The sequence below is a fragment of the Monopterus albus genome, unplaced genomic scaffold (assembly GCF_001952655.1).
Source record: "Monopterus albus unplaced genomic scaffold, M_albus_1.0 scaffold31.1, whole genome shotgun sequence".
NCBI classification, from domain to species: domain Eukaryota; kingdom Metazoa; phylum Chordata; class Actinopteri; order Synbranchiformes; family Synbranchidae; genus Monopterus; species Monopterus albus.
The window spans coordinates 5,411,854-5,439,165 of record NW_018127911.1 but is presented as its reverse complement, the minus strand read 5'-3'; the positions used below and the strand labels follow the sequence as shown (position 1 = coordinate 5,439,165).

Genomic DNA, 27,312 nt, shown 5'->3' with positions numbered 1-27,312 from the left:
ACAGCTCAACCAGGATAAAACTGATATTTTAGTTTTTTCTTTAAAGGCTCAAAGAGAGAGAAACTGGCCACTGAATTTATTTCTCTTGGGTTCATCTTAAGCCAACAAGCCAGAAACCTTGGTGTCATTTTTGATTCAGACCTGAATGTTAAGGCTCATGAATTTGTTACCACATCTGATTTTTATCATCTCAAAGTTATCTCACTTCTCTGTCAGAGTGATACAGAGAGACCTTTTGTTTTTGATAAGACATACTGTGTGCATGCATATATCCAGCAGGCTGGACTATTGTCTGCTCTAGCCAAAAAAAGAAGTAATAAATCAGTTACAGCTGGTAAAGAACTAAAGACAAGGACCAGAAGGAGAGAACACATTACACCTGTTTTAATATCTTTACATTGGTTGGCTGTTGGCCTCCATATGAATTTTAAAATTCATTTATGTGTTCTTAAAGCTTTATCTGACTAATATGGAAATTTATCCATTTAAAATTAAGTCTACAACACAAGAAGTTGTGAAGAATGTTAATACTTTCTGAAGCCAGAGTACATTACAGTGCCAAGTCAATTAAGTCTGTGGGCTTTAGCCCAAAGTACAAGAAGAACAAGAGCACGGATGCTGCTGTTACAGCATAGACACAGAGACATACTATATACTATATACTCCACTGCAATTTACCCTTTATGTTTGTCAAAAGCAAACATCAGGACAGAGACCACATGCATGTGGTCTGCTGGCTGGGTTTACAGTATGGTCACATCTATTCACTGTTTTTGGAACAGATGTCACTCTTGATGTTCAGTGAATTTTTTAGCCCTTCTTTGCACATTTCCACTGAAAGAAAACCCACAACCTGTGTTTTTTCCCCCTTTTTTCAAATTTTAAGGCACTGCATTTACAAACCTGGCTTAGTTCATGACTGTTTATTTTTGTGCTACAGAATTGTGCTCAAAGCAGGGTTCAGACAAGCACAATGAATTACTGAAAGCAGGCACAACAAGATGGACTGAAGCTTTTGTCAGCTGCTTTAGTAAGGCTTTTCACTAGCCCATATATTGTATGCAATATTTCATAATGTTACTTTAAATAACTAACAGCATCATATTTAACTAATAATCCATTCTCTCCATACTCTCTTTGTGAACCGGAAAATTAAAACTGGTTGCACTGGATGACCCAAAATATCATCTAAGATTATCTGTTTGCAGTTTTGTAGTGTTCAAACCCTCTATGTGACATTAAATAAAATATTAGGTTTAAAAAAAAAAAACCTCTTTGGGGCTGGTAGGGGTGGAGGAGGTAAAAGGGAGTCTAAGGTCCTGTTATGAAGAAGATTCACTATATTGAATTGGCTGGCTGTGTGAATCATATGTACCTCAGCGATACTGTACCCAATAACAGTTGGCTTAGGAGAGGATGGCCTCTGAAGGACTTTGAGCTACTGTATGCTGGTGAATTCTGAGACAATCTATTACAGGACTGACACACAGAGACAGACAATGCACTCACATTCAAGGGAAGAACATGTAAACTCCACACAGAAAGGCCCCAGTCGAACCCAGAGCCCTCTTGTTGTGAGATGACAGTGCAAACCACTGCACCACTGTGCTGCCTCACAATTAAAACGTGATCTCTGATTGTTTCGAGCTCAATTGTCAAATAAAATAGAAAAGAAAAAATAACAACAATAAACTGAAGCTGAACATTAAGCCAGACAAGATCACTACCTTTATTTGGATTCAAATGAAACCCTACTTCCCCTGAAATTGATAATACATGTAACAGGTGGTACTACTGAGAGTCTAGGTGTATATGACACTACCTTAAATTGTGTGCAAGTGCATTGATGAATTGGTGAAAATTTAACAACCAACCATTAATAAAAACCACAAATGAAGGTTTTTGTTGGTCTGAGAAGGGATGCTGTGATATAAAAACATTTTCATGAATAATTCTCAGTACTGCTATGAAGCTAATAACGTCAATTTGGACACAATCTGAATATTCCAGTTCTACACATACATTCATTAAAAAGTTGGACCTGGAAATAAGGGACCTTTGTTGAATAAAACATTTTTTTCTTTGCAGAGTACTCAAATGCTCTAAAGCAGAGCTGTGTAGAAATGCTAGAAGACCAAACATATTTTGCATTGAACTGCCAGGTAACTCCTTCGATCTATTAGGAACAAAGAAGAATAAAGCTTTAGTGAAATGGTAAACAATAAACCAGCAGTGTGCCACTGTTTGACTCATTCTATGCAGGAAAATGTGAAATTCAGTCATTCTAAATATTATACACAGATCTCAACAAAACTGGGGGATTTCACTTTTTCGATAAATGAGATGGTTCATCAGGACTCCAACAAAGTGGACTTATCAATATGGTCATGGTTTCCTTCTCACTTCCTGGTTTCCTTCCTCTATGCACACTACTATAATACACAGGAGAAAAGTAAGATACAGTATACTGGTGTTATTTTCTTATCTGTTATATTTAATACTTAAATTGTCTGAAAAGAAAAAAAAACTTACCACATGCATGTACTGTATACTTATATTGAATGTAATTATGTGTGTGTGTGTGTGTGTGTGTGTGTGTGTGTTTGTGTGATAGTACTGTACCTGTGTGCATGACCATGTGCTTTAAAAAGGAACAGTTTAACGTTTTGGGAAACTTTCTTGCTAAGAAACAGATTAGTCTAATAACACTCTCACATCTGTAGGGCAATGATTTAGCACGAGCAAGCAGCCAGTTAGTTTAGTTTAGCATAAAGACGGGGGAAAAAAGGCAAGTGCACCACAGCTGCACACACCACAACACCTCTAAAGCTTGTTAATTAACACACTGCACTATACTGTATATCCACTGTTTTGAACATTGAACAACCAAAGCGTACAAATGATGTGTTGTGGTTTAATGGGAGTGTATATGTGAGACTATTTTGTGGTCAGGCACAATGACTTTGTGGAGTCTTGTTTCATATCTTGCGTGCAGACATGGGAATGATATCAATTTCACTACCCAGCTCTTGACAATTAAAGTGAATAAGTATTTCCTGTATTATCAAACTATTCCTCTAAAGGGTCTTCATACTGAATTTGAGCGACATTTCACTAGTTATGTCCTCAGCGAGGTTGTTTAGCTGTTATGCACTTTTAGCTAAGCTAGCAAACTAAAACAACATCTTTTTCTTCCATTGGCATGGTTAAAGATAATCTAAGCCTGCCTAGTACAAACATAGTCTTAAACTAGGCATTGAAGTGAATCATTATTGAAATGTTATGGGCTAAATGTAGCACTTTAGTTAATCAACAGCAGTTCGTAAGATATCTAGACACATGAAAACAAAACCAAGTGACCTTTTTGTAGCAGTCTTAAAAATGTAAGTCCTTCTAAACAGCAACTGAAGAATTTCTCATTAATCATCTTCACCAACTTCTCCCCAACACATTACAGTAACTGAACGAGTGACCTTTATATCTACAGCTCTGTAAGCAGCTAATGACACATGCATTAAGAGATATTTCATTCATAATTCAGTGCATTCAAGAGCAGAAATAGACAGCAAATCTTTCGCACATTCATTTAAAATGTTATTGCTCCAAGGTAAAGCAACTTACTTTAACACACTGAACAACTTAATAGCAGCAGGGAAAAATTCAGTGTCCGACCAGAGGTAGTTATTTGAAAAAGTCAGTGTGTTTAAAGTCAAAAAGTGTGTTAGCCAATTTGTTGTCTGATTGAACAGCAAGTTGTTCAATCAGACAATCCATTAGTATCTCCTTGGTAAATGCCACATATAAAGCTGCTAGGCTGTTTTGCTGCTGTCTAGCAGTGTAAAAGGCCTTAGGGCACCCTCTCACCCAAGCTCACTGCGCTCATCTAAAAAGGAGGACATAAGCCTTGGCCTGTCCCAACACAATGGAACGGACTGACATTGGCATACTGCCTGAAAAGCACAGAGAAGAGAAATGCATGCATGCACTCTCCATCTGACAAACACTTACTCAGGCACACACAAAAGGACCAACATTGTGCCCTCTGTTATTGTTATGCTGTTATGCTCTTGTACCCTGTCCCATTTTTATGAAGTCTCTCAGTCTGGTTTCTTGCTTATTCATCCAACATACTGTATCAAGATATGAAATACAGAGAGATCACATAATAATCACCATTAATGCCCTATTTCCTCTTGAGGATGGTTCACTTTATGTGTGGGAGTTTGTGTTAAAAGATTAAAATTGTTGATATTACAGTAAATATTGTAAGCATTTATTTTGTCAGTTCATTTCCGTGGTCACAATCAGTGACCATTCAGCTGCCTTTTATGCAAAACACATGCATAATGTCTGTTAATGCAGATGCACATTGGGTACTGACACACCTTCTCATATTGCCTTACTATGAAAGTTAAATAGAGCACAGGCCAAAATTTCAGACCAACTCTGATTAAATATGCAGCTATATTCAAACTAGTATGCAGCTAGATATGTGGCAAACGTGGTTCGGAATAACAGCTGATTTATAAATGTTTTCTGTTCAGAAAGAGATTACAAATATGCCCAATAGAAAAATACATCACTCTACAGATTACCTCAGCCTGAGGAGTGCACCTGAGTTGTTTTAATATTATTATAATGATTAACACAGTTAAATTAGAATTCAACAGCACACAGGACAGAGAAATGTGAAGCTAAAGCAAAAGTGACACAACCTAGATCACAGCTGACTAACAAAAAAAAAAACAATGAAAGCTATGGGCAAAGTAATAAGCTACCCGGGGTGGAGCTGAATAAAATGAATCTAAAATGCAGTTACACCATCTTCGAATGGAAAGAAAAGCAGGAAAAACAATATATAGTACAGCAGCTACTGACAGGACTCCAGGGACAACACATCACACTCGTTTGTCTACTTGTCTTTCAGTTTTATTTTCACTCAAGGTTCACTTAGAGGCTTTGTCTAGACTAGGGTTCATATTGTATCCTGTGGTCTTCTCCAGGGAATGGAACTAGCTCAGTTGTTATGATGTGATCTAAGTACAGAACTCAGCTCCTTTTATACAACCACTTCTTTTCACTTTCAGTGCTTCGGTCATATGATGAAACCTGAACGTTCAATTGCCAAAGATGGCAAGGTGGATATATGGCTGAAAGCTCTGAAAAGCAGCTTAGAAATGAATCTTTTCTTTGCGGTATTTAAAATAGAATGCGAATAAAAACCAGTAAACCAAAGAAGTCACTGAGCTGCTGATCATGCTTCTGTACAATTAAAGTAGTTAAAAAACATTTTAATTAATGCAGTAATTTGTTAAAACTATTTTCACTGTGATTTTGGTATTCATTACTTGTTTAATTGGTTTCTGAAAAATATGAGTAATGAGCCATACAGTGGTTGTACGTTGTACTTTATACCTGTCCAGACTGCAATATTGTTAATGGACATGACTGAAATGGTTTATACAACCGAGTGACCAACATCACCAATAGCTGGTTGTTTGTTGGGGTTTTCCTCAATAATAATAATAGTAAGGTCTAGACCTTACTTTGTAAAGTGTCCTGAGACGATGTTTGTTGTGATTTGTTAAAAATTCTGTTTGCACAATGTGTCTAGAAAGATCTGTATTACCAAGAACCTCAGTGTGCTTTTTATTTCTTTGTCACAGCTGCTATGGGGCAATAATGGGAACTAGTACCCCACTACAACAAGTACTAAAGTGGGAAAGCATCAGGTTACTGGATCCAATATTCCCCTAAAAGAAAGCACTCAGGGTGCCGTTTCCATGGCACACAACATGTACTTGTATAGCACCACTGGCACCTGCAAAAATGAAGAGTGAAAACAGCTTGAATCATTTCATAAATGTACCTAGAAGGAAGGTCTAGTATCGTCACTGCCAAACTGTGATTTATTCAGCTTCGAGATTTCACCAGCTTCTGCGTTTTTAAACTGGTTTTATGCTTTATGACCCGACGTCTTTATCTTGCAGCACATATACTCTATGTGCAAGTTGGCCACTGAGGGAATAGTTTACAACTGTAAGGTCTCATTTTTCAAGACAGTGATGGGACAGTATTCCTCTTCTTACAAATAGGCCCCCCCCCTTTTTTTTTACTCTGTGCCAAGATGTCTGAAACTGCTGACAAAGTATAAAACAGAAAAAAAATCTCAAATCTAACTACAAAATCTGTTGTTAAATATGTATTTTAAACAAAATATAAGTAGATGTAAAGGCACCGCTGCACTTGACTCCACATACAGTACACACAAACTGTATTTGTGCAACAAGTTTTAATGATTTATCCTCTGCTGTCACCAGGATCAGAAGTGCACCCTTGGCCTTAAGAACAGTCGACATAAAAGACATCACTGTTGACCTTACCCTGCTGTGCTGCTCTGGAGCTCCCTGATGGTGACCTGATCTTGTTATCGCTCCAGTGCCCGTGGCTCAGGGCAAACATGCTACCAGTACCTCCCCTGGTCTTATTATTTATTTGCTTGTTTGCCACATGTAAAAGCTCCAGTAAATGTAGCCCCAGGCCTTTTTTAAAGTCCTGTATCCATAGATTTGTCTGACATGCCTTGTCCTGTTTATACAGTAATGTGCCAAGTTTTGTGTTGCAATTAAAAAAAAAGAAAAAAAATCTGATAAGACATAGAACAGCCAGTGTTTGGTATTCTGTTAACTGGTGGACATTTCCTTCCTTGCCAATGCCCCGTCTAGCCCAGCACGACACCGTGACTGCAGATTGCTGCACAATCTGTCTCCTGCTTTACAACTTGATCCCCCCCCCACACACACACACACATATGTTGTGTTTCCATAACTTCAGGGGACATTACATTTACTTACATTCACTTCCTAGAGACTTACTCTAACCTTAACCATAACCACTTGACTAACCTTAACCTCACCTAACCTTAAACCAAGCTGTCAGTCCAGAAATGAATGATATACATTTTAGAGGCCTGCTTTTCATCCCCATGAGGATGCTAAGCTCCTGCAATGTGACTGTGTATTTATGTGAAAAAACATCTGCTGTTCCACTACATTTGTTTCATCCCACTGAAAGAAATCCAAAAACATAAATCCTTGTATTTTGTTTTGTTAGAAATATTTCAATCATCCTAACATCGCTTTGTTGCTTTCACTTTCCTGATCCTACCCGATATTTTTACAATTTCTACACCCTTCTCTGGCAGATTTGCCACTGGTGACAGCAAACGGACCTGATGCACATGAGAAGCTGGCAGATAGTGACCATGCAACATACAGCCCCAGGCTGCCCTGATGCCAGTATGCCCAAGCTACAGTTGCATGAAAGAAGAGAAAAATGCTATCATAGAACAAACAACAGCAAATCATCAGCAAATTTCACAGAAGCAAAAGAAAATGTTTGCAAAGGTTTAAGAGAAGAGAATATGAAGGGCGTGAAAACACAGGCACAAGATCACTGGACTAGTAGGACAGAGCTCTAGCTGCACAAATGCCACAATGTGCATAATTCTGTAAGTCTATGAAGAAATGTTTTAAAGATGCACAGAAAATATTTTCATAAAATGAAGGACAATATTTCTTTTGAATATAAGACCATAAATTCCATTTTTGATTCATTTTGTTAGGGATAGATTATTGTGTCCTTATCCTTGGGGGAGATTTGAAAAGCTGTCTCAACCAGCCATATAGAAAAGGAAAAAAGATGAGCTACTGAACACAGGACATCAATCTTATAATAATGTCTGCAAAAAATCTTAGTGGCAGTCATACTGTGTGATAGAAAATTGCACCACTAAGATGAATAGCTATTTATAAATCAACTCTTTCTCATGCAACCATAACTCAGATTGCGATTAAGCAACACAGCTGAAAAAGGTATGGTACTACACACTTCCTGGGTCTTTTTGAACGCTAGCAATGCCTTGCCTGATTGCTCTCTGATATCTATGATAATCAGTGAGGCAAGGCATGTTGTTTCCTTTATGCATTAGTTGGACTTAGCCCTAGGAGTATTGGCAAATGCTGACTTTTGGAATCTGGTTTGAATAAGCTCAAATTAATTAAAGCTTTACCCAGACAACTGGTTTCCTTTTCCTTTTGTTATTTATTCATCTTTTTCAGCATATATATTAACTGCCTGAACATTCTGAGCAATACTGCTGGAAAGAGGGTGACATTTTAATAAAAAAAATTAATAAAAAAAACACACACACATTAGAATTTTTATCACTCACCTACTATGTTAAATTAGATTGAAAGGTCATATTTGTTTGTTTGCTAAAAATAAAGACTGATGAATACTGTTTTTTGTAAGCAGGACTGGGGACATTAAATGTCTAGGAAGGAAAACAATCATATTAAAATTCTATCTGAATAATAAACAAAATAATGCAAACAACAAATGTGATTATACTTCCCATATAGTGTGAATACAGCAGGTTAGTACCAGTTATTAACGCCAGGCAGAAAGAAACTTGTTCCTGTCAGGACAAAGTTGCAAATTATCTTTTTATTCACGCTTTTTTAGCCTTTATTAATCAGCCAGGTGCAGAGAGGGAGGCAGGAAACAGGGAAGACAGAGACCTATGACAAAGATGTCAGTGGTCAGAGTTGAACCCCTGAGATCATGAAGGGTATATGGTACGTCGGTCTGTGGAGTGCCTGCAGACTATCATTTTTAATACCTTTTTTTTTTCCAGATAAAATCCATTTCATTTAGTGAGCTTGAGGGCTGCTGTTAAGAGGACTGTTACCTTTTGACTGCACCACGGAGTCATGAAGTATTCCTGTTTCCAGTCTTTATGCTAAGAGAAGCTTGACCCGCTGCTGGTAGTAGCTCTCTATTCACAGTACAAGCATGGCAGTGGCATTTTTAAGAAAATGCAAAGGTTTGTATTTCTTATGTAACTCTAGGCAAAAAAACTATTAAGTGCATTTATTGTTACGTTGAACTGTGTTTTTTTTTTTCTGTGTGAATATACCCCCATAATTATGCACATAATTAATTAGAGAGATACTGTTTTAAGTTAAGATGCACAGATGTGTGTGGACAGTTTGTGGATTTGTACAATTCACTGTTTGTTTTCAAACAAGACTGTGCCATATACAGTTAACTCACACTTGTATTTGATCACCTTACCTGCCACACTACTGGCTCCATGTGATCAGCTGTGGTGGACAGGCAGACACTCAACACAATGGTGTGAGAGGCGGAGGTCAGGACACTGGCAATGATGGCGTCTCGCATAGAGAATGGCAGCATGGTGTAAACCACAAACACAATGAACAGGAAGAATGACACCTGTGGAGAAAAAAACACACTCATGACACACCTGCAGAGAAAAGCGGAAAGGAGAGAATCAGAAAGAGAATGAGAGGTGGATGCAACAGAAAAGAAAATAACACTTCAAACTGGAAGTTGCAAACAACAAATTCGGCTGTTATTTTATTTTATTTTTTTTAATAAAAAGGATGTTCTTTGGAAATCTAGCACATAGGCATAATTTCTCATTCAAATACCACAACACTGTATATACTGTACATGTAAAATTACAGAAATTAACTTGCATATATAAAGTGAAAGAACAAATTTTTACTATGGTGTGAAAAACTACCACTTCAAGAAAAAAAAAGGGTTCATCATACATAAACCAGCTACGTTCACATTACCACAACAACAGTGAGCAATGGTCAGTAGAGAGACACAAAGGTTTCACATTTGCTTAACTTTTATGCAGACACTTCTGATCAAGCCAAGCTGGAATTAAAATATCACAACCAACCATTCTGATGGACAGCGCGTGATTTGACCATTGCACAAGTGATGATGTGATTCTTGTACGCACCGGGCTCATATTTCAGGTAAACCTGTTGACAGTTTAGAACCTCAGCGATTTTCATGCCGGTGTCAGTTACAGGTCACTTACAAATATGAACCAGCAACATCAAAAGCCTAGATCTCACAAAAAACCTGGAACTGAGCATTAAGGCCTGTAATGTGAACGTAGCCACAGAGAACAGTTGCTATCCTTTGCCAACAATTTACTGCACCCACAAGTATGAAAAGGAATCAGAATGAAACTCTTTCAATAGTTATGTTAAGCATCCCTGATTCAGCTGATTCTTTCAAGTTTGTGAACAATTCAACTACAACAAATGGTCACTCAAAACATAAGCCATTAAGCGTAGCACCACATCAATTGTTGTCTTGATATGTTAATGTCTTTAATACACTCAGATGAGAAAAGTACTTAGTAATAATGAGAAAACAGGACTCAATCTACTGTGGAGGGTAAATATTTGGTAGCAGTCTTCTTTGTTCCAGATTCTTTCATTTAGCTCTGAAATAAAGTAACACTGATTCTTAAAATATAAAACAGTGTATTCATAAAGTTTAACGATCCAGTCTGCATATTTCCTGTCCACTGTTTCTATGATGGATGAAGTGCTGAACTGTGACCTTAAAAAAATTCTGAAGTGAAGGCTGTTATGTAAGAGTAATGTACCAGCTCCAAGAACAGTTTATTTTCAGAGTGCATCTGATTTTTCAGATAAACCATGCTACTCAAGTTTAATCCAAACACCAATGCTCTTGAAAATGATGTATGAAAGGTATATAAAATAATTTCCTACCCACAGAAATGTATGCAACTTATTTCCCTAAATGAGCAGCAGTTGTATTGATAGATGCTGTTATTTCCTGCAGTCTTGACAAACCCGGAAACAGTGTCAAGTTGCTTATTAAAAGCCAACACATTGCAAAAGCAATCAGGGTGTTATCTTTTTATTATGGCAGTCCATGTTTAAAGCTGCTGTGCAGAGAGTACCCTTTTGTTATTTTGTTTTGTTTTTCATTTGATAAAACATAATAAAGGAATATACAATGTACTGTAGATACTGCAGAGAACCGACAGCAGCAAAACCCTGAAACTGCCTTGTTTTTCTTTACCATTTCTGGAAAAAGTGAAAGTATTACTTTCAGCCGCATCACGTTGCAGATAAATAAGAGAAACATTTCTATACAGAATAACAATTGCACAGGGTATTGTTATACTGCATGACAAATAGAATTAAGCATGATCCAGGTGAATGCACTGTAGCTACATTGTCACTGGAACAAACCACATAAAACTACCTTCCACATGGCTGTTTTTTCAGCCATCAGGGTGAAGATTTGAATGTTTTAAGCTCCTAACTGATCTAAATACATACTAAAGTCTGCACCTTTATACATGGAGCCCATGACAAATGCTAAATATCTAACCGACAGTGAAAGACTGCTGACTAAATTGTTTAATTTAGTGACACTTCTTACATCATTTCACTCAATATAAAAATCACACAGCCTCCTCCTAAAAATCACTCTGGAACACAAAGGCCTTAAGAGTGTTTCAAACGTGAGGCATGAAATGGCTGGTAGCCCATGAAGTGTATAAGTTTTTTTCTGGCACACAAAAAAAGCTTGGTGAGCCACCTTTAATGGTAAAATATATATACTCTTTTTGTCTGTGGAACAACAGAACTGATTAGACTTCCTATGAGTATAGAAGCCAACCACTTGGTCATGCGGAGAAACCTGTGATGTCCTCTGACCTTGGGCAAAAATCACACAGTGATTAGTAGGCCTTGAAGTTGAACCACATATGCAACCATTTCATTCAAGTCTGTAACAATTCATGTCTCTGGGTTGGCAGGGGTCACTGTTACTGACAGTGTGCCACTTATTTCTCTTATTGGTCATGACTCAACTACAAACACTGCTGTACAGCTCTTCAGCTCAACTTCTGCAACAAATTTCTTATTTCACAATCAGTGGAGCTTACTGTGTCTTTACAGATCTTCATTCTGGCATTTCCATTTCCCATTCTATTTAATCTGTTTACATGACCGCTCCCCATAATAATCCCTCCTGAATGACAGAAACTATTTTGAGTATCCTGAGGGCCTATTGTTTTTGTTCGGGTTTTCGTCTTTTCCCAACCAAGCAGAGGCGGTGCAAAACATGGGAGTCTGACAAAAATTACATTGCACATGTGTTTGCACCTCTTGACAGCTTGTCACCTGCAAGACTGGCCAATATGTTGCAACAATAAATCAGCCAATCAACAAAACTAATCTGCAACTATTCTGAGAATCATTTGTCATTTTTCAAGAATAGGCTTTCAGCATTTGGTGATTAAAGCTTCTCAAAGCTGAGGACTTGATGCTTTTCTTTGGCTTATGATTGTGAACTGAAGAGTTTTTTGAACACATCAATTATAGTGGGCATCCTTCACTAGTTTGTGACAAATCATTAATCCATTAATTGATCATCTGCAGGTTAATCAGTGAAGATAACTATTAGTGCCACCCTGACATAAAGTTTTATTCATTTGTACTTTTCTTGTCTGTGTTTGTGTGATGGTCTCTGCAGTTTTGTAGCTGCATTAACTCAACCCAGAAAAGAACAGTTTCTAATCTGATTTTACCACTGCCTGAACAAGCTCCAGTTGGGCACACACTTACTTTATTCTTACAGTGTTACAGCTCAGTAACGCTGAGTTAGAATCCAAATGCAAATAAAGGCAGAAAAGTTTAGCACAGTTCACTGAAAAGACATCGCAGGAATAGAAAACTAGGCAGAAATGGCAGGTCATGTACAAATATTAACATCTCGCAAAAAAGGAGCACGAATGGTCATCGATTTTAAGTGTAGAGCAAATGTCAAAACTAAAAACAGTTGTGGAAAGGCGTGTCAGGTGACTAGCTGAGATGAGAAATCTAAACAGGGGTGACTGGCCCTGATGCTAAAGTTCCAAATAAAAATCTAATACCTGAGGGAAGTGGGAAGAAACAAACTGTGCAGACATTTGTTGCTGCTGTATCCCTGATTTTAGATCACAACAAAACTTCATTACTAAGCAAGTGGCTGTGGTGTTGTTGCAGTACAATAAATGTAACAGAGTGGCGCTACTTACTTTCCCTTCATCTCTAAAATACACTATAAATCCAGTCTTAAAACAGATGTAAGTGCTGATCAGAATTGTTGCAGTGTGCAACATCTACAGAACCACCAGTGTAATGTTATAATACTCCAATTACAACAATTAAACACTTCAGTAAACCTACAAGCCCCAGATCATTTTGATTTTTCTCCTTGGTTGATGATTAAGAAAAGCACTTTTTATTCACAGTCCAAGGAGGAATAAAGTATTAACTTACTTCCAAATACAAGGGAGAGCTGCTAATTGCTGTGAAATATAATCTACACAGCAACATAATTTGCTTAGAGTCCAGAAAGTCCTTTTTTCTAAATTAGTGCTCTGAAATCCAATGCTGCTAACTGCATCATGAACTGTGCTAAAGATAATGGAGATGCTTACGGGGACAAAGACACCTGCTGAGCTATCCTGCATACTTGATCCAGGAATAAAACAGCGAGAGGCTTTCTTCATTGTGCTTAAAGCAAGCAAACAAGCTTGTATGATAATTAAGTGGTCAAGGCTTTTTTGTGGTCCATCATATACTCCAGTCTGCTTCTGCCCATAAATCATTTCCTTGATAATGACACTGAGGGTGACTCATAAAACAAATTATAGAACTGGAGTGTCATATTACATCAGGCTTTTAGTCTACAGTCTGTGGCAGAGACTTGTTTACAATGCTGTGTGTGTCCATATGAACATGTGCTGTGTGTTGGCCTTTGAAGAGAGATGTGCTCTTTTCATTTCTAGCTATACTCACTAAATCTGAGTATAAAGGCAGATCTGTTTTTAGTGTAGATGCAAAATTAAATGCTGAAGATAAGAAATGATTGGCCAAAGTGCTTGGTTTGCAATTTCTGCAATCAGCCTGAACAGGTCAGGTCTGTTTTAGAAAAAAAATCCCATTTTCCCCAAAATAAAGGCTCCTGATATAAGAAAATTACTCCTTCTGCATCTCCCTCTGTCTCCATCTCTGCCTCCCTCCATTATCCCCCTTCCCCTCTGCCTTGAAGCCTAATGAGGATGGCAATATATTCACAAAAGAGAGAGAGAGAGTGTGTGTGTGTGTCCAACTGTGAGCCAGGGAGGAATTGAGAGAGACAGGAAGGGAGGAGATGAGGAAGGGTCCAGACATCTCTCCGTGAGGGGTAGAGGCTGGACCACACAGATAAGCCCTTCTTTCCACCATCAGCAAACAAAAAGGGCTTTGTGGGGACAGGATAAGCATCCAGTTCTTTTCAGGTTTGAATATACAGTAGGTGTACTGTATACAAACTCCTGGAAAGTAGGGACAGTCAGCACAACACAACTAAAGGAATATGTGGACCTACTGTACTACAGCGTTTTGTTCTGACCATTCAATTTGTATTGTAGCTTATTGTCTGTTCTCTCACTGCCTTGCTGTCTCTCTTTTAGGATGCCAACACAAATTATATAGTTATTTTGACAGCTTACTATCAACAGGGAAGCAAACTTTTTCTTCCACACCAGAGCAAAATGATAATTGAAATATATTAAATTACAAGTCATGTTCTTTCCTGCAGTGGAGGAGTCCATTTAGCTTGGTAGTGTGCAAGGCCTTTATGGAAACTAATATGTACCGACAGAAAGAGAATAAACCAGAGACATCTGCTGCAGGAGACTGAGTTTGGATAAGTACAAAGCAACATACCATGGTCCACCATTTGTTTTCAGTGTTTCTTATCTCTTGGAAAGTATAAGGATGGTTTTCAGTTAAAAAAAAAAAAAGAGTGGGAACTGACTACATCGAAGATGCCCTAATAAAGAATGCACATTATCCTGTCCAGGGTGGTGAATTTCAAGGGTAAGCTATAAGGGGTGCTTATTAAGTTAGTGGCACTGAGCTTTCACATCACGCTGTATAGCACTGACCTGACCTTACCTTATTAAACCAAAGAAAGTGTTAGTTTTGGCCACTCATGGTTTACTAGTCTTTTTAGTGGAGTTTTAATATATAAAAAGTTACTTACATTTTATTTCAGCTCTGCAACAGCATCAATGTGAATTTATCTTTAGACAAGAATGACCTTTTAGATTCACCCTTAAATGGGAAGTACACCCTCATTCTATATCATTCTGCTATCCGAGCATATTTAAACTAGTGTTACCGGTTTGTGGTTGTATACCTCTGCCAATCAAATTCTCGGAAATGCGACAGATGTAAGGTCACTGACAGTGACCTTTGATCACCAAAGGCATAAAAATGCAACTAAACTTGGAAATGATGAGTGGCCTTGTTGCAACATGACTGGAAGGTCAGAGGACAGCCTCATCAGAATTTCCTGTTCTCTGCTTGAAGAGACCGGGAGTCTCGTGGACCTTTGACAGTCACTACAAGCGTGTTTATATCTTTTTGAAAGATTCACTGCATGGATATTTGTGCTGCAGCTCAGCTAGTGGTGCTACATGAGAGGGTCTCCTGCAGTTGTCTTGTCTATGTCATCAAAATTAGGGAGGGGTCACAGTATTTAGGAGAGCTGAACTTTAAATTGGATGGTTTTTATTTTTTAATTTCTTCCTGCCATTACATTGGCTCCCAAACAGGCCTATATGTTGATATCTGTTTCCATCTGGGAAATTAGAAAAACATTTAAATGTGTAAATTACAAATAGCATTAGGTTAAAATAGGAGGATTGTGTCAGGAAGGGCATCCGGCTTAAAACACGAGACAAATCCCATGCTCTATGTGGATCATTGGGATCCGCTATGGCGACCCCCGAAAAACAAGAGAGTAGCTGAAAGATGAATAACAACAAAAAGTAGCATTAGGTAATTTTAGGTGTAATTACTACTGGCTTAGACAACATGCTTGTTAGCTTGTTTGGCTTTGTCACAGTGCGGGTGGTGTAAACTGTTATTTAGGGCTGAACTTAATGAGTGTGAGCCGTGTGTACGTTTGTTTGCACCTGTGAATACTAGTATTCAATTTTTTAATTTTAGGTAATGTGGACCCTTGATAGCATTTATTGTGGCTTAGCTAATGTGTGAAAATTAACTCACAAAGCAGCTTATACATTGCTAGTCTGTAACTATAGGCTTCCTTTCACTGCTTAATGGAAAAACGTTCTGTCTAGATTTGTCTACACTATTTGCATTTTTCAGAAGAAAAAGGGAGATTCAGGCATGTCAAAAGGACATTTTCTATTTGAAATGTATGTGTTTTTGGCTCAGTTGAGCATGTAGAATGTGAGCAGACCGAGATTTGCTTTATTGAATTAAAAGGTAAAGTTAATGGCTACAGATATTTGTGTTTGTTTAGGTTCATTTAGTGCGAGTTTGGCTCTTCTTGAACATTTCTGTTTATTAATGCTTACTTTTTGTTGTTAAAGTCAAGCCAGATTGCTTTTTTAGTTGATGCTCTACAGGCAAGTTTTTTTTTCCACCCTAACCTGTGATGTAAAAGAAACTGCGGACAGAGAGAGAGAAGAAAATTGCAGAACCAAAAGCTCACACATTAATTGTGGTATACAGTCAGTCAAACACGGAGGGACTGAACATCTGTATGTGTGTGTTTGAGAGAATGCGACAGGCATCAATAATCAATTGGTCATAAAGCACCTAAGGACTAGTTATACAAATAAAGTATCATCATAGATAAACACATATGATTTAAAAGAGGAACATCACAGCCTTAGATCATTGAAAATGTCCTGCAAAAATTATTTCTTGAAAAGAGTGGGAACCCTGATGCTTCAGCAATAAGCCTAGTCCATTCCATTGCCTTTGTTTCTCAAACAGCCATTCTCCTACAGCAATGACTCTTTCAGCCCATTCTCTGCTTCAGATACAGTATAATAACCATTACATGACATTGCAGGCATGCTGCATATGTTGTTATATTTTGCAGGACAATTTACATTTACGAAGTTAAAGTACTAACATGTGTAGTACTTCATATCACTGTATACACCTTATGCATTTCAAAGAAGGGAAATGTGTCCAAACAGATGGGCTGTTTGCTTTTTTTGGACTGTATTAGATGACATTACTCAACAGTGACATTCAGGAGTCACTGTTACAGACTGTGGGAATAATAATGCAGAAAAAAACAAACAAAAAGTATTTTAGTTAAACAATTTATTTATTGAAAAGTTAATTTAAAAATTAATCTAAATCACATTTTGAAATCTTAAATGAATCCTGCACAATTCTGAATGAGGTTTAAGTAACACAGACTTGTTTAATTCCAATAGCTGACTGGTCTTTGATAGAAAAAGCATGATACTGAAAATGAATCCTTATGCAATGGTTTCAAAGTGGTTTTCCTTTGATGAATCAAATTGTACAGTATAGAGTGTAAATTCTAGAGATGTAAAGCAGGTCAGTAAATATTTTGTAGAGCCCATTTCCCATGGCTGTCTGCTGTTTAAATGCATTCAGTACAAGAAACTAAGGTGGCATTAAAAGATCTGCTAATCAGTGGGGAATATAGCTCAGGTTCTTGTCAGACAAACCGACATATGTTGATCTGCAGAGACAAGAGGTGAAGAACAAGTTGGACCTTGTTGCCATTTGTTCCATTTTTTCCCGTCTTCTATTTAAAGACCAGCGTAGTGCAGGTTGTTACTTGCATACTGCTGCCAGTCATTTGACAATGCAAGCATTAAATAACTAAATATTAATGGCATTAGCAAATTTCTGACAGACACAGACATAATTGTTAAAGCTGGCAGTGAACTCAATGATACTGTATTTTTTCAAATTCACTGTAGATTAAGATGAGCCATTCTTGACAGTTCCTCCTATAGATTTGTATCTCAAATCCAGTGTCATTTCTTTTTTGATAATTTTCATGATCTTTAGGTTATAAGAATCCAGAGAGCACTGGATTCATAGTCTCATCATCAATAACTCATCTGACTTTGACAATCTGTTCAAAAAAAATACAAGCCTTTAAGAGCAAAAGATGTGCTTAAAGTGAATGGCAGTTCATTAGTACATTGGCCTCTTATGAGGTTTTGATTGGTTACACATCAGATACTTTGATAGTATGTGGAGAACTGCATTTTGTTAATTAAAATATAATGTGTTTCCATTGTTTAAACGAGGCAGCCAGTGGTAACTGGTAAATATATGGCATAAAACAGTGCAACTCTGTCAGAGGGGTCTAAAAGTCAAGAAAGCAGAACATCAAAATCAAATTAAAGTCACTTTAAAGTGTAATGAAATATTTTTTGGAGACCAGGCCCTCCCCTATATGAAAACATAATCCTTTTAGTATGACCACCAGTGTGTTTCACAGGAGGCCTAAAAATCCCAGTGCAAGCTAAGAAAATGCTAATAGTCTTTTTCATTTATCTCAGGGTATTGGCAAACACCACATATATTATTCAAAGCTTTTTCATTACTGACTGCATAAAAGAGTTGTGACTTTAATGGCATTGATTTCACTGATACTTGAAGAAGGCTCTCTCTTCTCCCCAGAGATGAAACTATAGTGAATGCACAATATACTGTACTAAGCAAAGGGAGAATGCTACGAGTTATTTCCTTAATCTCTAAGATGGCAACCCCTATAAACACAAAGTGCAGTTCTAGTTAATGTCTCCTCAGGTAAGTGTTAATTAAAGATGCAGCAGTCAGAAAGTGGTAATGGCCTGACATTTTCAGTAAGCAGAAGAAAGGAATGACAAGTGATGTTTAAATCAGTGCATCTTTAGCTACCCCTTTGTGATAGATGACACTAGACATCTGTCTAGCCAAGTACCGCTGAATGAGGAAGCTTTCAAATGAATATGACCTGAAGTATTCTGTTGTTTTCAATGAGCCCTGCTACAGGTTTCATATGACTTGTTTTACCACATTTACAGATACGTTGCAACCAAATGTAATATTTATACATTCAAGGCCAAAAATATTGGCACCCCTGCATTTCTTTCAGATAGTGCACTACTCCTCCAAAAAGTGTTGCAATCACAGTTTTGTCTGCACTAGAACAACCCAAAAAACAGAGGTAAAAAGCCAAATCTGATAGATTCCACACAACTACACAAATGGACTGGACAGAAGTATTGACACCATTTCAAAATGATCAAACAGTTGTATTTCAAGCATGTGATGCTCCTTTAATCTGTAATGAAACTCACAAGAGGTGCTGGCAATACAGAAATCACACTTCAAACCAGTTCAAATGGAGAACAATATATTCAACCTTTCTGTCGTGTGGACTACACTGAACACAGAGAAACGAAAGAAGAGCAAAAAATTGCCTGACGATTTGCGAATCACAATAACTGAAAAGCCTGGATGATCTCAAATCTGTCTCCAGAGATCTGGTTGTTCCTGTGTCTACTGTGCACAACATTGTCAAGACAGGACACTGTCGGGGGTGGCTGTGGCTCACGAGGTAGGGCAGTCGTCCTCTGACCAGCAAGTTGGTGGTTTGACTCCCAGTCTCCCTGCATGCCTAAGTGTCCCTGAGCAAGACACTGAACCCCGAATTGCTCCCGGTGGCTTGACTAGCGCCGTTGTGTGGCAGCCTGTTGTCATCGGTGTGTGAATGGGTGAATGGTGTATCATCTCCTGTAAAGCGCTTTGGCCAGTGCAACACACTGTGGAAAAATGTACTATATAAATACAGTCCATTTACCAAGACGTTTACAGCCCATGGCACTGTAGCTGATCTCCCTTGGCATGGATGAAAGAGAAAAACAGATTGTTCGAATGGTGGATAAAAAACTTTGATCAATATCCAAACAAATTCACGCTGACCTGCAGGCACAGGGTGCAACTGTGTCAGTGTCAGTGTCAATAAGCCACAATCCTGGGAGAAAAACACGTTGCATGCCTCTGAATGCGTTGTTGTTTCTGTAGAGAATTGTAAGGGTGGACAAGTTACTATGTCTGCATTATGCCAGTTAAAATATTTGGTTTCTCAACCACTTAGTTTAGTGTTACACATCTCTTTTCATCTGTACATATACTGTTGTTTATCTATCTATGGAGGAGAAATTCCAATTAATCAATGCTGTTGTTGTTTGTCCAACTGTCCACTTCCATATTCAGCCTCAAACATGTCAGATAGGACGTGAGGTACTGTCACTGTCGAAAACTTATTTGTCACTGTTTTTTGTTTATGCATTGTCCTGGCTTCCTAACCGGTTTTGTGTCAAAAGGTGTTCCCCCATCGAAGTGTGTTTCCCCTGTTTAAAACTGTTTCATGTAGTGCCGCGCTCAGTGGGTGTGGCTAGGATAATGTTAGGATTCAGGTTAGGGGAAATGCATCTCGATGGGGAAACAGATTTCAACACCGGCCACAGGAGTTCTGTGTGTTATCCTCTCATTTTCAGGAGAAGGCTCTCAGGTTTTATTGTTCTGAAATAATTACAGACTATTTGGCTTTATGATGGGTGCAAAGCTAATCTAGAGGTACCCAATATTAAACATCAAATAGTTGGAAATGAGCATGCTATGGGTACTTTAAGATGATGGTGTCAATAATTCTGTCAGGCCCATGTTGTTCCAATGCAAACAAAATAAACAAACATGACAATACCAAGGAATTTGTGATTGCAACAATCTTCTAGGATAAGTGGTGTGTTATCTGACAGAAACTCAGGGGTGCCAATATTTTTGTATATTATACAGTATTCAGACATCTTCACCTTTTGCACACTTTGCATTAGATTTAAATTTAAATGGATAAATTGGTAATGTTTGCCCATCAACCTAAACTCTCTTCAGTCAGAACATCTTCCATTATGTTTTAGTAATTAGGTTAAATTTACATTTAGATAAATAGGACATAATCTGTGAAATTCATTTCTACATATTGCTCAATGCAGCAAGCCTTAATAATTACCCAGTTTACAAATTAAAGTCTTGATTGTTCGATAATTGCAATGAATATGTATAGGGTTCTTTTATTTGCCCTGCGATGGCTTGGCGACCTGTCCAGGGTGTACCCCGCCTTCGCCCGATTGCCGGCCGGGATTGGCTCCGGCCCCACCCGTGACCCCGTTCAGGGACTAAGCGGTAGAAAATGAATGAATGAATGTACAGGGTTCTTTTATTTATTTATTTATTTTGCTTCTGTTTTGTTAAGTTTTTAGCTTCTTATTTTTCCTGCACAAGTTAGTGTTATACCTAATTCACATACAATACAAATTCATTTAATTCATTACTTTTTAATACATTACTAGAATCCCCTTTGGCAGCAATTACAGGTTTGAGTTTTCTTGGGTGAGTCTCTACAAGCTTTGGGCTGTTTATTCCATTGTTCCTGGCAGCTCCTCTCAAGCTCTATTAGATAGGAAACATCTGTGAACTGCAATCTACAGGTCTCTACACAAATGTTCAAGGAGGTTTATGTCTGGGCCACTCAGGGTCAGTCAGAGACTTGTCCTGAAGCCACTCCAGTGTCGTCTTGGCTGTATGCTTCAGGTAGGTAGGTAGGTAGGCAGAACTTTATTGATCCCACAGTGGGGAAATTCCAGTGTTCCAGCAGCAGTAAAGGACAAAACAACATGACACCATAAGAATAAACACCCCACACATATCTTGAGAAAACAAGATCCAGGTACCCGAAAAACCAAACACTGTTGTGTTGACAGTGCTGAAATGCACCACCATAGTATGATGAAGCCGCCACCATGCTGCACTGTAGGGATGGTAGCCATGTGATGAGCAGTGGCTTTCGTTTACCAGACATAGTCCTTGGACTTCTAGCCAAAGGGTAAATTGTTGTCTCATCACAACAGAGAATATTTTTCCTCATGCTCTCAGAGTCCTTAAAATACTGTGGTAAAACTCCAAGAGGGCTGTCATGTCTTTTACTCAAAAGTGGCTTCTGTCTAGCCTCTCTACCATAAAAGTGCCTGGGAACACTTGTTAGAAATGGATTTAGATCCTTGTCCTGATCTAAGCCTGCCACAATTTTATCACAAAGCTATAGAGATGAAACCAAAGCTCAAGGAGATTATTTTCCAGGCCAACTGAATCCCCATGCCTTGTTTCATTTCAACCCATGTCCATTATAACTACACTGAGGAGAAAGTCTACGCTCCAACACTCTCTCATCACAGAGTAAAAATCAAATTTGGTTTGGAGAGCAGATGTATAAGTCTAGGTGTTAGGAAGAATCCAAGTCAAACAGAACAGAAAATGAGTGAACAAAAGCCAAGTCGATTCTCAAGCTCCTGCTGCTACCAGATTTCATATTTCTATCTGGCAATCATGGAAACATTTTTGGACACACGTCATGTTTGAAGGAGTTGTGAAAAAATAAATATGTTCTTGCATCCTGATAAGTGCATATTATCAGTATATGCATATGTCCGGGGTTATCTGAGTAACTGTCATGAAATGTGCTTCTAAAGGCAACAAAATGTTTTCATTCACCACAGGAGAACTCAGGTGAGTTTCAGAAAAGCAGTGAGTGAATGAAAGAAGAAATATGCATCAGCAATATCAAAATTCAGCTGGTCTGGATTTTGTGCTTACATCTGGCCCATGTTCAGTTTGTGACATACTAAGCATTTTATTTAGGAGTCAATGAACCATTTACTGTGATTTCAGAGTCCTTATTTACAATCTGTTGCATTGTGGGTTTTTTTTTTCTTAAGCCACTAAATATCTATGACAAATTCACCACAAAATAATTCTTTGTCTTACCTGGTCCCATGGACAGATGATCCCGCCAGAAAACATAAAAAGGTAACCCATGGCAACCAAGCAGGCCCAGATGACCAAGGAGAAAACACGCAGAAGCTTCTTGAAGATTGACTCAATGCAAACAAGTACAAACACAGTCAAGAAGATAGCCAGTGCTGTGGGCACAGAGATTACAAAGGCCACATGGTCCTCAATGTTCTGAAAAAGGACAGGGTATAAAACAGAAGCACAGGAAAGACAGTAAGACATGTGGATAGAATTTAAGAAAGAACACACAATATGCAATTTATCAAAAAAAAGAATAATGAGAAAACTGGATATGTTGAGACAGATAAAAAGTATAAAATTCAGAAGACACAGACTTCTTCAGGGGGAATGAAACTGCCTGTGTTACAAAAAGCCACTCATCTAGCTCCATCTTCCCTCTTTAGTGTCCTGAAAATACAAACAAGTAAGACAGATGCATGACTCACCCAGAGACATGGGAAATGCAGAAAAAACTGTTTTTACTCCTGTTCTTTGTTTTTTAAACCACAGCAAGGTATCGCTACTAAGATGGTCCTCTTTGCTATATGTCATTTGAGAAGAGTTAAGATGAAACAAATGCCCTTTTGCTCTCTCTGTGTTCTTCATTCTACCTTTTCTGTGGCCCACCCTGTAGTATAACTTTATGGAAAGCTCTGCCTTTCACCCTAGAAAACAGAAAAGTATCACGCATCTTGTCAATGACCATTATTTCTGAGGGAGGAATCTCGAGCCTACAGACTACACTGTAGCTTAGCTCCTATCACTCAAACTGATCATATTTATAGACTTCCACTTTGATGGGGATATGATCAAGAAAAAACTGATTCAAACAGATAAACAGTGGGTAAAGATACTCAAAAAACAGGAAAAAATCAAATGAAAATGAATTACAGAATTTTCTTTTTAATTATTTAACTTATGCATTTAATTATTTATTTAGACTTTAGACTCACACACCCCATTGGAGAAACTTGTCACTTCTGAAACTCCATATACATCGTTTATATTTTGACACATTAATCTTCACCGTGCACATTTTACTCAATAGACTTCTGAATTTCTTTGCTCTTTCGAATGGTACTTTTCGTACCCAGCTACACTGTAGAAGCCAGGGATCATATCCTCCTGTCAATACACAACTTTAAAAAGTGAAAGAAAAACCTTTATACTAAACAAAGAACATCTGATAAAGTTAGGAAAAGCCCTACAAATCTCCCAGCAACAAAGCTGAAGCCACATCCATAATGTATTTGCTGCTGCATTTCTGAAACACACTTAGATGTGCAAGTCCTAATAAAAATTTCAGGAGTTTTTTTAAGGTAGCTGTGGGAGGATAGCACAGTGAAATGAATTGTTTGCGCTGCCAGTCTCTGCCAAGCTCCATGCCATCAGTGCCTTACCAGTTGTGTGACAGGGGATGGAGAGGGGTCAGGATACGGTCGTGCAGCCAGATGCGTCACATTTCCCCCACTCCATTTGCGTGTGCAGGTAAGGAAGACTGTAAACTACACAACCAGACTTTGTATTCCACTATTCATGTTACATGTTGATGAATGCAGACTCCAGTTTTATTTAACATCAGGGTAATAATTTGCTGCCTCTTGTTCATTAAAAAGAACCTCACTGCTCAGTGAAACTGCATCACCATCCATGGAGACAATTTTGCTTTGGCTCCCATTAATTTCAGTTCTTTAAAAACTGTAAAATATACTGCATAATCCAAGTTACTGAAAAATTCTTTAAGTTCTCCTCTTAACTAGTGTTGTAAAATTAATGGTTATGCATGCTGTTAATTTAAAATTGAAATATTCTTTTTCAAGTTCATTGCAGTTTTCAGAAATGACCTAACCAAGGTTTTTCTTCCAGTTTATCTCACAATGCTTCTCTTTCCACTTCTACTCTCCTTCCGACTGTCTCTCTGTGTGTACCTCTCCTGTCTCTCCCCACCCCCACCTTCGCTCTGTCTGTTTCTCATGCACAGTCAGTGCACTGGGACAGGAGAGGATGTGTGCGACTGAAGAGAGCCACAGAGTTTGTCTCGCCCAGAGCACAGCTCCAAAACAGCACAGGATTTAGGTCAGCCAGTGAGTAAGATGGAGGGATGATAGGATACAAATAAAAGAGAGAGAAATATGAGGTGAAAAACGACACAGGCGTGGGAATGGAGAGAAAGGAGGATGGGGAGAAAAAAAAACACCCCCACCACATGGGAGCAGCAAAAGCCTATCCACACAGAAATAAAGCAAAGAGAAGCTAGGATGTAGGATAGATCGACCGAGCAGTGGCCTGAAAGGAAAAGACATACTGAGACGCTTAATCATTGTCAGAGTGCTAAGTAAGACTGGGTGTCTGATTGTAGGAAGGTACTTAGACTTTAACAATTTACCACAACTGTAATGCAAGTGTGGCCAGAAAATAATACATCTAAAATAAGATTATCAATTAGGATAATCGATGGGTTCAAGCACCAGCTGTGGCTAAGGCAAATGATGAATGATGATTAACCACCTAAATATAGATAATAAAAGCACTATCACAGTCTGCAGGAGTTAATTAAAATGCAATTAACTTTTACAAATGGCCAGATGAATATGATTCTTGCAAAGATCTTTGTCTCTTATCTTTTCAATCCAGAGAAGTCATTTGAGAGATTAGGTGTAGGTGATGAAATGGCTGGCTCTCCAACCACTCGAAGGAAACCTACACTTTGTGTTTGATGTTACAGACCTTGCCATCTGCTGGCTCTATGTCACTCCACCTCTTTTAGTCTAACCCTGGCTTGATAGCAGACTCAGCAGAGACAAGGAATGGCAGAGGCATGATGCTGCTAATGGAAAAATAAGGTAAACCCTAATAAGGTTATATTTGGATTTATAAGATAACTGAATTTAAAAATCAGTCAGATTAGATTGTGTTAATAAATCAATGTTCTAAAACTCTAACCGGTTTAAAAAAAAAACAAAACAAAACATATAATCACCCACTGTAGTTAAATTAAGAGTTAAGTCCCAGCCAGTCAAAATGTGCACTTATAAATAATGCTTTTCTTTTTGCTACAGCATCTTTTCATTTGGCATTGTGCCTTGCCATCACTGCATTTCAGGGTTTTAGAGCAAAGATAACCTTGTCAGAAGAGTGACAGAAGAAAACAGATCTCCTTCTGTAGTTCAGTCATCCATGACCACATGAACACAGAAAATAACTAAGCCCTTTATTCCCCCTCACTTTTATTTCATCCTTCTCTTCACATTAACGCTGCCATGAGGATCACATGCTGTTAGAATGTGTGTGTGTGTGTTTACAGGTGTTACACATTTGTCTGTGTGTGAGTCTGAGAAAAGGGAATACACACATTGCCTTTGACAAGTTGTTTTGAGTGTGTGAGTGTGTGTGTGTGTGTGTGTGTGTGTGTGTGTGTATGATTGGCAAGCCAGTTTGTGTGACCCTATGTTTCCTGAATTGGTGACTCTGCAGTATGTGTGTGCCCCCACATGCATACATCTGATGTTTATCTGTACTTTTTTTAATATTCGTAAATAAACATCTGTACATATGTGTGCATCACTACATAATGTGAATGAGCAGCTTACCAGTCCTGAAGCAAAGAACACTGTCAGCAGTGCCAGACAGGCTCCCATCACTATGAGCAGCAGAAACACAATTAGGGGATGCTGTTGGCTCATACAGTAGTAGGACTCGTATAGCCAGTCTGGGGACCTGTTCCTCTTCTCCTGACTTCTTCCTCCTTTTTCCCCTACACCAGACTCCCCTGCCCGGTCCAGGAAATACCGCTTCCTCCTTATTGCCTCTTGCCACATGGATCTTGGAGCAGGGAAGGAGGAAGAGGAGGGTGGGAAACCAGAGGAGGTGGTCACTGCTGGGGTATTAGTTTCCACCACAGATGAGGAGCAGTTGCCCCAATCCGCTCTCATGCTGTTACTGTTCCTGGTGCAAGAGCTGATCTCCAGCGTATCCTTCAGCTCTGCCTCCACCTCCTCTCTTAAGTCCTTCAGGCGGAGACAACTGAAAGCTGAGACTGAGTCAGAGGCAGTGTACGCTGGCTGGAAAGGTGGCAGGAACGCACCGAGGGTAGAGCGCAGCATCCTCTTTTTTCTCCTCCTGCCAACATGTTGGAGTGAGAAATGAAGGAGAGCACAGAGACTGTGCTCTTTAGAGTGAGAGAGAAAAGTGGGAGGGGAAGCAAGGGAAAGGGGGAGGGAGAGAGGGTGAAGGAGGAGGAGGAAATAGAAAGTGCAACATTAGGAAGAAATCAGTGAGAGAGGGAGAGAAATTACTTCACTGACATTGATGCAGTATTTATTACGTGGCACTAATGCCATGTAACTACGTGAAGCGAGAAATATGTAAACACGTAAAACATTTTAAAAACCTGTTCAAGCTCAATCCTGGAGATGATCATTTTCAGAACTGAGACTGCTCACACCACTGCGCCTCGTTTCCTTTCAGCCAGTCCACTTGTTACAAAATAAACCCTTGTGTTACCTTTCCCCTCAACCAAACAACAGTTAAAAGTTTCTGCCCATGTTCCCAAACTTTGTTTCAGAGTTTACTGCAATCAAACTCACAAAACACTTATTTCCATATACTGTAGCAATTTATCCAAGCCACAGAAAATTTCTAAGGGTTGCAATCAAGGGAACAGCATATGAACACCTAGCGCTGCCCTTCA

General features: G+C 38.6%; 1 protein-coding gene across 3 annotated transcripts in view; it reads right to left on the bottom strand.

The window, feature by feature from the left end:
* adcy2a (adenylate cyclase 2a) overlaps positions 1-26,787 on the bottom strand; it is a 56,338-nt gene extending 29,551 nt beyond the window's left edge. Inside the window, exons 1-3 of one of the 3 annotated variants that reach the window (XR_002274661.1) lie at positions 26,213-26,787; positions 22,596-22,793; positions 9,139-9,300 (exon numbers count right to left, since the gene is read on the bottom strand). Coding sequence is in view for 2 of the 3 variants with exons in the window: in XM_020596904.1 (XP_020452560.1) it covers positions 9,139-9,300; positions 22,596-22,793; positions 26,213-26,725 (873 nt within the window). In the remaining variant the exon portion in view is untranslated. The remainder of the gene's footprint in view (positions 1-9,138; positions 9,301-22,595; positions 22,794-26,212) is intronic. The other 2 variants (XM_020596904.1, XM_020596905.1) reach the window with 2 other exon arrangements.
* Positions 26,788-27,312: the final 525 nt, after the last annotated feature.